Source organism: Galeopterus variegatus, unplaced genomic scaffold, assembly GCF_000696425.1.
Source record: "Galeopterus variegatus unplaced genomic scaffold, G_variegatus-3.0.2 Scaffold11525, whole genome shotgun sequence".
In the NCBI taxonomy this organism is placed as follows: Eukaryota; Metazoa; Chordata; class Mammalia; order Dermoptera; family Cynocephalidae; genus Galeopterus; species Galeopterus variegatus.
The window spans coordinates 1-13,728 of NW_007737636.1; the positions used below are offsets into that span (position 1 = coordinate 1).

At 39.0% G+C, this 13,728-nt stretch overlaps 1 protein-coding gene across 1 annotated transcript in view; it reads left to right on the plus strand.

Moving 5' to 3' along the window:
• Positions 1–2,470: 2,470 nt before the first annotated feature.
• The window catches only part of DCDC2 (doublecortin domain containing 2), a gene marked incomplete at both ends in the record, with an annotated part of 19,032 nt that continues 7,774 nt past the window's right edge, over positions 2,471–13,728 (plus strand). The window contains 4 exons of the mRNA XM_008594776.1: positions 2,471–2,583; positions 2,712–2,843; positions 7,889–8,035; positions 9,923–9,977. Of these exons, the coding sequence (XP_008592998.1) occupies positions 2,471–2,583; positions 2,712–2,843; positions 7,889–8,035; positions 9,923–9,977 (447 nt within the window). The remainder of the gene's footprint in view (positions 2,584–2,711; positions 2,844–7,888; positions 8,036–9,922; positions 9,978–13,728) is intronic.

The following is a 13,728-nucleotide window of genomic DNA, read 5'->3' on the forward strand; positions in this document are numbered from 1 at the left end:
ATATATATATATAGACTATCTTTGAAGGAATGTTGCTAATTCTGGTTGCAAGTTGGTGGTTAGGGAACAGGAGTGGGAAGGACACTTCCTTTTTACTATATGCCCCATTTAATTGCTTGAATTGTGTCAAAGTGCCATTACCTTTTTTTTTTTTTTCTTCCTTTTTGTCTTTTTTCATGACCGGCAACGGATCGCAACCCTCAGTGTCGCGCCCGTACCGGACCGGGACCGGCAACGGGGTCGCAACCCTCGGCGTCGCGCCCGCACCTCACTCAGCCAGTGAGCGGCCAGTCTGTACGTGGGATCCGAACCCTCGGCGGGAGTGCCGCCACGCTCTCAAGCGGCGCACTGTAGCAGTGCGCCACCGGGCCGGCCCGTGCCATTACCTTTTAAACATTTTTTAAAAAGGCAACATCACTGTAAATGTTAGTTTAGGGTCAAGGATCTATGGGTTTAAAATAGAGCAAGTTAATATAATTAAATTAAAAAAAATCTTCTCTAAATTGGAGTATCTTTTAACTAACTTTCAATAAAAATTTATAGTGTAACTAGCAGCCATTACCAAGCATTATTTTAGGCACCGGAGAATCATAGAAGAAATCTACCTTCTTTCTGTCAAAGTTTGCATAATTTTACAGAGGTGAAGTTCACATAAATGATTTAGGGCTAATATTTGATCTCTAAAATAACTAGCAAAGTGCATAGCAAATAGTTGGTGGTTCATAGATATAGGTTCACTAAAAATTCTCCCCCTTATTATGTCTGAATTTAGGCAGATTAATTAATTAAGTTTCTTCATGGAAAATGGGGCTATAGTAATAATATTTCAGGGCATTGTTTTGATGATTAAAATATATATAAAATGCATGTGAATTACTTAGAGTGCTTGCCATAAACTATAGCTCAATAAATGTTAGCTATTTTTATTAACCAGATCTCTTTGCTTATAAGTTTCCCTTTCAAATCATGGGGAAAACACCCCTAAAAACAAAAGTGCTGTCATTGATACTATAGTAGCAGTAGCAGTTTGAGACAGAAAGCTAGAGGAGGAGGAGCAGGGAAGGATTGTGAGGACTGAGCTGGACCTTGAAAAGCAGATGGAATTTCAGCAGGTGGAGACATGGGAGGGCATTTTAGGCAGAGGGGCAAGATTAGCAAAGGCAAGGAGTGGATGGAGGGAATGTTTGGGGAATGGAGGGGAGTAGCCTCGTTCCATGAAAGTGCACAACTGGGGGTCTGGGTGGAGGGAGGATTGGTAGGAGATGAGGGCATCATGTAAGCAGTGGTTGGTCATGGGGGTTCTTGTAGCCACGCTTAAGAGTTGGGCTGTACCTTGCTTGCAGGGGTATAGGTAGAAACCAGAGAGCAGAAGACAAGAGAGGATAGGGTGGGAGGGAGCAGGAATATGAATAATGAGGAGAGAGATGGGTGAGGATGTACTGAAGACGGCCGTAGGGTCAAGGGAGAACTGAAGGCACCAGTTGGGGGTGGAAAGTATTAGAATTAATGGAAGAAGTAGAGATAGCAGGGGACAAAATCAAGATGGGAGGATTAGCTTTTTAAAGGGACAGAGATTCTTCTTCTAACACCAGCAGGGAAGGAGAAAAGTGGCAAAGACATACAAGAGCTGGGTTGTGGAGGCAAGGCAGGTTGCAGGGCTTTGTGCCTGTGGCTTCTATTTTCTTGAAGTTTGAAATGAAATGATTTGCTGAGGGTGTGTGTATCCAGAGTGGGATTTTAGGGTTTAGCACAAGAGGTAATGATTTGGACTATCCATTGTAGGAAATGGAAAAAATAGTTGACTTGGGAAGGGTAGAGGGCTGGCTGAGCAGTACTGAGGTCCAGCTGATGCCTAAAGCCCTGTCTCAGGTGGAGAGTCCTTTCTGACAGCAGCCTGCACCCTGGAAGCAAAAGGACAGGGGACACGATCAGACCTACCCAGATGCAAGGGCTGTGGGAATGGAGGGTGCTGGTGTGAGTGCGGCTGATGGAGAGGAGAGGAAGGGAAGCCCAGGAAAAGTTGATGAGGTCAGTCTGAATAGGGTGGGGTCAGGCCCCCGGTGGGGACCGTGGGACCAGAAAGCAGGTGCAGTGAGAATGGGAGAGATGACAAAACACAGTATGTGGCTGACGCAGGGGAGGACACTTCAGAGCTCAAGATTTTATGGGATCATTTTATTGTCGTTTTTCAGAAAGCACTGTTTAAAAGTTGCCTTAAAATTCTCATAATAGTCTGTAGTTTCTGTTGTTGGCAGAGATCATCAGCCATATGATCAGGGCTTAGGGGATAATTTTCTTTTCCTGAGAGCTTTGTTAAGGGCATATAATATCGATAGAGGGTGAGCCTGGAGTGTTTATATAAGAAAAAAGACAAGATTTTAACAAAGGCATGACAGTCTCAGCCAGTTCCCTGGAAACCTGAAGTTTTTCCTCAGGAAAAAACCAAAACAACAACAAAAACTAACATAAGCTTAGTGATTTATATTTCTTTTCTTTTCTTTTAAAGGTAAAACCAGTGATTCACAGCAGGATCAATGTGTCAGCTCGCTTTAGGAAACCACTTCGAGAACCTTGCACGATCTTGTAAGTTGGAGCCCTCTATATTTCAAGTTATAATTGGTGTACTGGTTTCCTTTTGGCTTGGAATTTTTTTTTTCATAGTTTTAAAGGCATGACTGTTTCAAATAGCTCGGCTCCTTTTTTTTTTCCAGCTTGATTGCAAATGGAGACCTCATAAGCCCAGCTTCTCGCCTCCTCATCCCTAGAAAAGCCTTGAGTCAGTGGGATCACGTACTACAGATGGTCACGGAAAAAATAACTCTGAGGAGTGGGGCTGTCCATAGGTATGTCAGAGGAATCTTTTTACAAGTGGATGGGTTTTGGAATTGTTGAAGACCTTCCCAGGAGACTGTGAAATCACTGGTCCCTAGATTTGAATTTCTGCTCACCAGTTAGGCTCTGTATGCCTTAGTTTCTTTGTCTGTAGAATGGGTATATAATAGTACTTACCTCATAGGGTTGTTTTAAGGAATGAGGTAATCTGCATGAAGAGCTTGGAGCAAAGTCATTGGCACATAGGGGAACATCGACAAATATTAACTATTTTTATTCTTTCGGTTTAGAGTAAATAGGCAAGCTTCAACATTGTGTCATTGTGTTAGTTGAGAAGGACTTTCCTTGAGAGAGCCAGCTATAACTGTCTTTTTTTTTTTTCTGGGAGACATTTATGATTATTTGATGGTCCAAACTGTTTGCCAAAGGTAAAAACTAGATATCAGGTGGTGTTAGTGGGTTTAAGAAGGAGGCAGGCTAAAGAGAAGATAATTAAGTGAGGTTGTCTACATGTAAAAAATCAAAAGCATTTTTCTCAGGTTCTGAAATTTAAATGAAGATTGAAATCATGGCTTTTAAATTGTGAAGCCTATGAAATTATCCCTTGATAGAGGCTGACGTATTTATTTTCCTTCAGGTGGGAGAGTTACAAATAATAGATAGATGTACACAAAATGTACATCTGTATGCGAATACGTGTACATGTATGTATATGTATACATATAGACATACAAATACGTGAAATCCAGTTGAGAATTTGGTTGTCCTCCCTAACTATCTTCACCCCAGTCTCTCTAATATAGTGCACTGGTGCAGTATACTCTTGCTTGTGAGCTCTTGTGCCTGTTTTCATATATGTGTATGTACATATGTATATTTATATACACACACATGGTGAAATAAATTATCAGATGGTTGCATATTGTGTCTTTCAGTTAAATGTGTTTGCAGATAATGTATGTATATTGACATATGTTAATATATACAGTTCATAGCCAGTGAGATTTTAAACATAATTTGGGTGTTTTAATTGAAAGTAATACTTAAAAATAAAAAGAAAGTATGGGGCCGGCCCGGTGGCGCACTGCTACAGTGTGCCGCTTGGGAAGCGTGGCGGCGCTCCCGCCGAGGGTTCGGATCCCACATACAGACCGGTTCCCGCTCACTGGCTGAGCGAGGGGCGGGCGCAGCGCCGAGGGTTGCGATCCCGTTGCCGGTCCCGGTCCGGTACAGGCGCGACATTGAGGTTTGCAGTCCGTTGCCGGACACGAAAAAAGACAAAAAAAAAAAAAAAAAAAAAAAAAAAAAACAGGCGCGACATTGAGGTTTGCAGTCCGTTGCCGGACACGAAAAAAGACAAAAAATAAATAAATAAATAAAAAATAAATAAATAAAATAAAAAGAAAGTAATACTTTACCTGTGGCAAAAAATTTTTAATAAGATAAAGGGTATAAATAAAAAGTGTTTCTCCCACCTCAGGCTCCCCAGTCCCTCTCCCTGGTATGTTTCTACATCATTCCAGAAATATTCTATGCATATACCGGCACATACATCTTTTATTTCTTAAAAACATAAATGGGAACACATGCACATATATATGTATAAATAAATAAATAAGTAAATACGTATACACACTACCCTTGCTTTTCTCTTACAATAACAAATCTTAGAGATTATGCTTATCAGCACGAATAACTCCTATTATTATTATTATTATTATTTTTTATTTTGTCAATATACAATGTAGTTAGTTATTGTGTCCCATCACCAAAACCTCCCTCCCTCCTCCCTCTCCCCCCTCCCACCCAGATGTGTCCCCTCCATTTTCTCGTTGTAAGAGCTTCAAAAAAAAAAAAAAAAAAAGTTGAGGTTGTTCCTATTATTATTTTTAATGACTACAAAGTGTTCCATTTTACAGGTGTACCCTAATTTAACAGTCTCCTCTTGATGGAAATTTAGATCATTTCCAATCTTTTGCTATTACATGGGTATGTCTTTGTATATAAGCAGAGTTTACAGGAGGTTAAAGTCTAGAGTTTGAATTGCTGCATGAAGTGGCAAATGCATTTTAAATTTTGGTAGATGCTGCAAATTGTCTTCCAAAGAGTATGTGCTAGTGTGTACTCTCACGAAAAGTTCATGAGAGAGCCTGTTTTTCATACTTTTATCTATATTGTATAACTAACAAAACATTTTGTCTTTTCACTCAAGGTTGGCTAAAATAGTGTTTCATTTCTTCATTTTTATTTATTTAATCTACAACAACAACATCTGTTGATTATTTCTTGTGTGCCAGGCATTATTACAAATGCTTTACATTTTTAACTTAGCTCAGTGACCCTAGGAGGTGAGTAGTGTTATTATTCTCTCTTTTTTTTTTGTCTTTCTTCGTGACCTGTAAGGGGATCGCAACCCTTGGTGTGGTGTCGCCCGCACCGTGCTCAGCCAGTGAGCGCACTGGCCATTCCTATATAGGATCCGAACCCACGGCAGGAGCGTTGCTGCACTCCCAGCGCTGCGCTCTCCTGAGCGCGCCACGGGGCCGGCCCTATTCTCTTTTAATAGACATAAAATGTGAGACACAGAGGGGGAAAGTTACTTACCCAAGACTATGCTCAGAGCCTATGCTCTTAACTACTAAGCTACTCTCTTTATATTCCTTTTTGCATACAGATATCCTGAATTTTGATGTAATCAAATTTTCAATCTTTTCTTATGATCACTGAATTTTATGAGTAGCTTAGATCTTCCTGACTCCAAGATTATAAAAATATTCTTCATGTGTACTTTAAAATTTTATTTAAACCCTTGATTCTTCTGGATTTTATTTTAGTGTCAGGAGTGAAGGCAGATCACAATAATTACATATTGATTTTTAAAAAGATACATAGTTTTTTCTTTTGACATATGTGTAAGTGTAAACCCACACAATAAATAATATAAAGCACACAAAGATATATACAGACAATTTCATGCCCAGATATACCTATTCATACATGTATTAATCTGAACAGATTTATACATAAAAATAAAACAGATCTACTTTCATAGAAATGAAAGTATAGTTATATGTTCCCTGAACACATGAACATTAATTCTTAATGAAATGCCAGATATGAGTGAATTTTGGCTGATGCTCAGTTGGGACATGTTCATGTTACCTTAGCAGAACATTAATAGGTTGCCCTATATGCATCAACATATTTATATGTCAAATGCATCCTATAAAAATTGGTTTGACTCCCTGTTTATGTTTCCTGTGTTTTGTAGCGAAGGAAGAAAGCATGTCAACAAGGGCCGTATAAAAGAAGGTTACAATCATGGGTTAGAATTTATTCAGGATCCTTTACCTACCTGCAGAGGAAACCAGTCAAATCCTGGCTGTTTCCAGAGTCCACAGCTATGCTGCCTTTTAATTTCTACCCATAAAAGCTAACTACTAATTCACATTTATTATTCTGAAGGAAAATGAAAGAAGAATGTCTGGGTCTAGGGCAGTGGTTCTCAACCAGGCACGATTTTGCCCCTAGGGAACATTTGGCAGTGCCTGGAGCCATGTTTGGTAGTTACTACTGGGGATGGGGGTGGCTACTACTGCCATCTAGTGGGTGAAGGCCAAGGGTGCTGCTAAACATCTTAAAATGTGCAGGACAGACTCTCCAACAAAGAATTGTCTGGCCTAAAATATCAGTGGTGCCACTGTTCAGAAACCCCGGTCTAGGTCAAGGCAGGAAAAACAGAAATCTGGTTTAGGTGTTGATAGTTAAACTTGTAGAGTAGAAGTACAATGTTATAAAGAAAGACACTTTAGCAGCTGTATACTAACTAAGAACAAGAACATTTCAGGGATTTTGGTGGCTTTTTCATTGTACTTCATGGCTTCATATTATATGATCATTTATATAATGAGTAAACAAGCTGACAGGTCAATGGATTATTATTATTTTTTTCACTTTGAAAATGTCATTAACCTTTGTTATGTAATATAAAGAGACTGAGGTTTTTTTTTTTTTTTTTTCATTATTATTATCCTGAAATGCTTCCAGTTAATGACTCTTGTTTATAACCTTCAAAAACATGCATTGTCTTTCTGGTTTGATTTTCTAATAGTTTGTTTCTTCCTGTTCTTTAAAAAAAATTCCGTGGACACTTTAAGTCATCTAGTAAAATTGTCACTGTTCTTTTAATAAGTAATATATTATAGTTTGTAGCAGCAGTTTTACAGTAAAGGAAGGTTCTTGTGAAACTGCTTGATTCTGGCAAGATGTAATGTGCACTCTCTTGCTTAAGAGGGACAGCAAAAAAAGAAAGAAGCACGAATGCTATGCAGTTCTGCATCATTAACACCGGCAGCGGATTCTTTCACCTCCTGGCTGTTCACCCTTTTTTTTCCTGACCTAGTTCTGCATGTGTTTGGATGTAATAATTGGCTGGGGGCTGTTCTTGCACAAAATATAGTCAGAAGCTTGTCAGCCTGATAGATACACTAACAAAATAAATTTTAAAAGTGCTCACAAAATATAAATAGAAGAATCAGTCTTCAATGGAAGCTGAACTTCATTTAAAGCACCACGTTCAGAGTGGGGGAGAGGGGATGGGGTGGACTCACAGGTACAAAACTGTGCTGTCTACCCAAACTGAATCATTGTGCAGCATAGGCATGTACTGAAACAGCACACGGTATCCCACAAAAATCAATATAAATAAAGTTTAAAAAAAAAAGAAAAAAATTACCTTAAAAAAACAGAAAAGCACCACATTCTGTACAAGTTAATTTTTTCCTCTCTAAAATCTTACCATGGCAGCAACGGGAGATCCTTATGCTGGATAGTTAGACTCTGGGAGGAAACCCTGTACAGCTAGATAGTCACTGTATCTATATTATAACACTGCCAGTTAGTTGAATCTGATGACTTCTTGGCATTTATAATTCAATAATTAGAATAGTAACAGATGAGTCCAATTAAGAACAAAATGTTTTTATTTACTTTGTAATTTTAAGAGGTTTATAAATGCTGGTTAAAATTCTAATTGTTGCCATTAATATTTTGACAGACTTTATACTTTAGAAGGAAAACTTGTTGAGAGTGGGGCAGAGCTGGAGAATGGGCAGTTTTATGTGGCTGTTGGCAGAGACAAATTTAAGAAATTGCCTTATGGTGAATTACTTTTTGACAAGTCAACAATGAGAAGGCCTTTTGGGTAAGTCTTCATCCGTATTCACTCATTCCTCCTGTTTTAGTTATCGCTTGAAATAGCACTGGGTCTTTTTGCTGACCACCACTGTATTTTATGTATTTGATAATCCTATTTATCAGTTAGAATGGAAGGCATGTATGGTATATATTGATCTTTGTTTTTATTGTCATGATGGGAGATTGAGAGCTATTGCACAAAAACATAATTTTTAGGAATCTGTAAAAGGCTAAATAGTAAATATATATTACCACGTACCACTTTTATAGTAAATATAAAGATTTATTCTTGTGAAGAAGATACAGGGCAATGAGCTTCTCTATAGCAAACATTATTAGAAGTTTTCGTGTCTTAATTTAGCCAGACCAAATAATTTTTCAGTTGGCTTGGATAGAAACACCCAAAGGTATTAAAAATATATATAATATTTTATATTCCTTTTAATAATAACTGTAGAATATAAAACAATATATCGGGCCAGCCCGGTGGCGCACTGCTATAGTGCGCCGCTTGGGAAGCGCGGTGGCGCTCCCGCCGAGGGTTCGGATCCCACATACAGACCAGTTCCCGCTCACTGGCTGAGCGAGGCGTGGGGGTGACGCCGAGGGTTGCGATCCCGTTGCCGGACACAGAAAAAAGACAAAAAAAAAGAAAAAAAAAACCAATATAATTCCACTTGTGCAAATAGAGAGGCTGGGTGTACAGTTAATGCATGCAAAATTATAAGGATTACACTTTTAATTGCACACAATGCAGTGAGAACATTTTTTCTCTATGCAGTGTCATATATTTGTGAAAGATGCTTTATTTCAGCCAAGCAGATGTGCTGCAGAGCTGTGCATGGAGAGCTCTGGACCCTGATGCAGGACCCCTTGGCTTGCTCACGGTGCCCTGGGATCCATCTCTGTTGCTTTTCACAGAGATTTAGTGGCCACTTTGCTATTGGAAACCGACTTTTTGTGGCTGTCCTCGCAGAGAGAGCAGAATGTCACCAATGTGTTTTCCATTAAGTTACAATCTGTGTAGCTTGACGAAGAGGCTAGCCAAGGTTTTCTAAACACATAATAGATGAAACAGAATTTTAGCGGTGGTGTTTGAACTATGCAAGAGCACATGGTTTTCCAGCATTTTAGAATTATTTACCAGCAGACTTATTGCTAACCAACCTTACCCAGCCATGAAATCAAATCCTTTAACAATCTCTGCTAAACCACACCAGATTAACCTGTTGTGAGCTACAGTGTGTATAGGACGGTAATAAGAAAACTGTATCTCATGTTGGCCTTTCTCATACAAATTAGTGCAATTTACCCTTATATATGTGTTCTCCTATTTTTGGAGAGGTTCAGTTGGGTTTCAAGACAGGACATTTCCTAATAATACAGACATCTGCAGAACAACTTATTGTCTAAAAGAATTTTCTATTTTTTGGTGAGAATGGTTAAAAATTTCCCTGAACGTAAATGCCAGTGTTTTACCATTATCCCCTTCTATCATAGATAGACATAGTAGACATTATAAAAACAATGGAAATTTATTGTTTTTAACTCAGTCTGGCAAAATCATTACTCAGCTGGGGAAATAATTTTTTGAAATACCGATAGAAAACTTTGGGATTTGAATAAAACTGCTATGAAAAAAAATTAAGGTGGTTCTAAAAGTTTATTTGTAAACGTCAACTAAAATAGTATACAGGAAAATATTTAAAATATTTTGGAATGGAATTTGGAAGTTTTATGGTAGTCTTTGTGAAACTGGGAGAGTATATGGTATCTTCTGTAAAACACAGCTGTCAGGAAACAGTTAACTTCCAGGTGGTGATGACAGTTATTTTGCATTATATATTATTTGTAAATAGTGCTCAGATTTCTAAATTGCAATTTGTTTCCACAGCCAAAAAGCTTCTTCACTACCTCCTATTGTAGGATCCAGAAAGTCTAAAGGAAGTGTAAGTATCAGATGCTTTCCTCATTAATGTTCTATATTTTTATATGATACAGAGAGATTGTCCTTTGGTTTTCCATTAAGTTTGAAGAAATAAAACTTAGCTGCCTGTGGTATATAAGCAATTACATGAGACAACACTAGAACTTTAATGTTACAGTTAAGGTCCTAAAAGAGAGCTAACATTTTTAGAATACAGATTGCAAATTTTTTTTTCTTGAGTGTAGACCAGATATAATTTTTATCATGGCTTAGATCTGGGCAATAATGCATAAAACTGTAAGAATTGCTGTATTAGGTCACATCAGTGGTTCATCCAGTCTTGTTTTCTATCTCTGACAAAGACTGAATGGAAGTCTTGGTAAGAAAATGATAATCCTCAGTTTTAATCCTCTAAAAGATTGACAATTATTCCAAATATTTAGGTCCCCATTAGGAGCTTTTCCATCTATCGTTCATTCATTATTTGTTGGCTTGGCAAACATTGATTAAACACCTATTGTGTGGGAACTGTGGCAAGCATTTAGTGGGTAATTTCGTCCCCATTAGGAGCTTTTCCATCTATCGTTCATTCATTATTTGTTGGCTCGGCAAACATTGATTAAACACCTATTGTGTGGGAACTGTGGCAAGCATTTAGTGGGTAATTTCTTCACTATTCGTATTTTTAGCTTACACTCCCCCTGGAGATGAGTTTCAGGTCATGCTGGAGCATTGCTCTGGCAGGTCTTTCTGGCTGTGGCTTTTCTTTCTTCCCTTTTGATTGACTCGCCTGACCAGTGGTGATCAGAACTGATGTGACACTCCCCAACCCCACCCTGAATTAACTAAGCAACATTCTTATTTTGGTATTTTGTAAAATAGGCAATTGCTAGGCAATGATTCTTTCTCCTAATGATGATTGAAATATCTCTCCCTTCCTCTCTTTTGTTATATCATGTGAAATGCTTGAGAAAAAAGGAAAAGTAGTTTTGTGTGACTTTGTGCTGAGCTCAGCATAACACTCAGACATTTGTGAACTGCTCAGTTGCTGAGACTCTTGTACTGTGTATGACAAAGCTCTTGCATCAAGAAACTTCAGTCTAGCTGAAATAGAGAAGATTGATTGAAAAGGTAATGAGCAAGCTAAAGCTAAACACCAGCTATGTGGTGAGATTAGTAAACATGAGAGGGAAAAAAAAGGAGTCAATGTACATTGGCAGAAGTTCATAGAGGAAGGTATGCCTTCGAGGACTATTTAAGATCCAGGTAAAGGTAGATGAGGGGAAAAGAATTTCAGGCTGAAGGAATGGAGTGAGGAGGGGAGCAGGCATGCACACACGGAGAAGCAGTCATGCTGGCTGATAGTGAACACTCAGGAGCTCAACACAATGCCAAGCTCTTTACAGAAGTGATTTATTTAATCTTCACCCCACAAGGCAGTTACCTTTATAATCTGTATTTAAAAATTAGAAGAGGAAGCACAAAGAGTAGAATATGTCCAAAGGCTCCCACTGAGCAAATGGCAGGGGAGAAATTGAGTCTATGCTATGGGTTGAATATGTACCCCCAACATTCATGTGCTGGAATCTTGATTCCCATTGTAATGGTGTTAAGAGGGTGGGAGATCCAGTTATGGTACTTGAAAGGTGGGGCCTTTAAGAGGTTATTGGATCGTGAGGACTGTGCCCTCGTGAATGGATTAATGCATTCTTGTAGTAATGGGTTAATGGTTTAATGGGTTATCGTGGGTGTAGACTGGTGCTTTTATAAGGAGAGTACATGAGAGGGCTCTTGCCATCCTCTCCACGTGATACCCTGCATCGCCACCGGACCCTGTTGGGAGTTTCCTCCCAGAAGAAGACCCTCACCAGTTGTGCTCCCTGGACTTTGGACTTCCCAGCCTCCAAAACTGTATGAAATAAATTTCGTTTCTTTATAAATTATCCAGTTTCAGGTATTCTGTTATAAGCAACAGAAAATAGACTTAATACAGTCTACATTGCCTGCCTGGAGCTTATGCTCCAGGTGTCAGGGGACAATGAATCTCTCAGGCTGACTGGAACAGAGGGTCCATCATGGTGTGGGGGGGTGATGTGCCTGTAATTGTAGGTGGTGGCAGTTTTTATATGACCTTGAATGCCAGAATGAAAAGTCTAGTCTTTATCCTTCAGTAGAGGACAACCTGTGAGGGTTTCTGAGAGATGAGAATGTTAATCCTAATTTATTTTAGGAAAGTCATATCTTTTTTGTGGAGAGAGACCTAACGTGGTGAGAGACCATATATAAATCATTGGTGGTGAGGCAGTTGCAACAGCCTTGGTAAAAGGTGATAAGAGTGTAGACTAGGGAAGTGGCAGAGGTGGCAGGAAATGATTATTGTTCATGAAGGATTTGCTTGGTGATTGGATCCAGGGGCTTAATGGAGAGGTTGGAATGAATGATAACTGCAGGGTTTTGAGCTTGGATTCCTTAGAAAATGGTAATCCTATGGCCAAGAAGAGGGCAGTCAGAGGAAATGCTGACCTGGTTAATTTTAAACATGTTGAGCTAGAGGTATCATCATGAAGCCTTGTTGAACATGTTCAGCAAGTGGTTATAAATGGCAGAGTTGAGGCCTGATGAGGACATTAGGGCTAACAATGGAGATGTGACCATCTACGTAGGGTCCTAGTAAAAGAGCAGAGATGGTGTCACTGTGGTGCTCCCAGCACCCAGCACAGCCTGGCATGAAGCAGGCCTCCCCAGTGCCGTGGAGTGAGAGAGTGGACGAGGGGGAGCCCAGAGGGAGGTCGTGCAGAGAGAAGCACAGAAGATGCCGAGGCAAGGAGAGGAGGAGAAGTGAGAAGAATATTCCAGAAGCCGAAAGAAATATTTTAGCCACAATAAGGCTAAATAAAACCCATGAATTTAGAATTTGAAAATTGTATTTTGTTCTCTTGTTTTTCTTTAGGACTTTGCAGCAGAATCCCTTCTGGGAACCATGTAAATATTAGCTCATTAATTTTCACAATACACCTGGAAGGGTGATGGTTAAACACAGACCCAGTGTAATTGAATAACTGACTAAAGGGTACAGGAAAAGTTGAGGTCAAAACCAAGATCATGACCCAGTTCTTTGCATTCACCATTACTGAACTTTGAAATTACGTGTTTACTGTTCTGAAATTTGAAAATCTATTTTTTTTTAATTAAAAATATGTAAATGTGTTTTCTGCTTGAAAAATGCATGTGCCAGTATGCGTGTAGAATTTTTTTTTCTTGCTCACTTGTTTGGAAGTTTTTTAGAATCTGTGCTGTGAATACTGGCTCATCTAATGATGATTGAGTTTTCTGTGTGTCTGGCCTGACACTAAGCCCGAGAAAGACAGCAATGGACAAAAAGACATGACACTCTCTCTAATACTCATGGTCTACTTGAGGAGACAAAAGTTAAATAAATGATTGCACAAATCAGTATGTAATCATAGACTATGATGAAGACGAAAGGAAAAGTACAGAGTAATATGAGAGACAAAAAAGGGAAAACAAATTCAGTAAGGTGTGTTGGCAGAGGTCTCATTGAGGAAGTGACCTTTAAACAAAGACTCAAAGTTATAAGGTATATTTGTATCCCAAAGGAAACAAAGACTCAACATGCCAAACATATTTCCATGCTATGACTTAGAAAAGTAAGATGATAGCAGAGTTTGTTCCTCCTTCCACAGTGTTCCCACAGTCCTCTGTATATGCATCCATCCATCCATCCATCCATCCATCCATCCATCCATCCATCC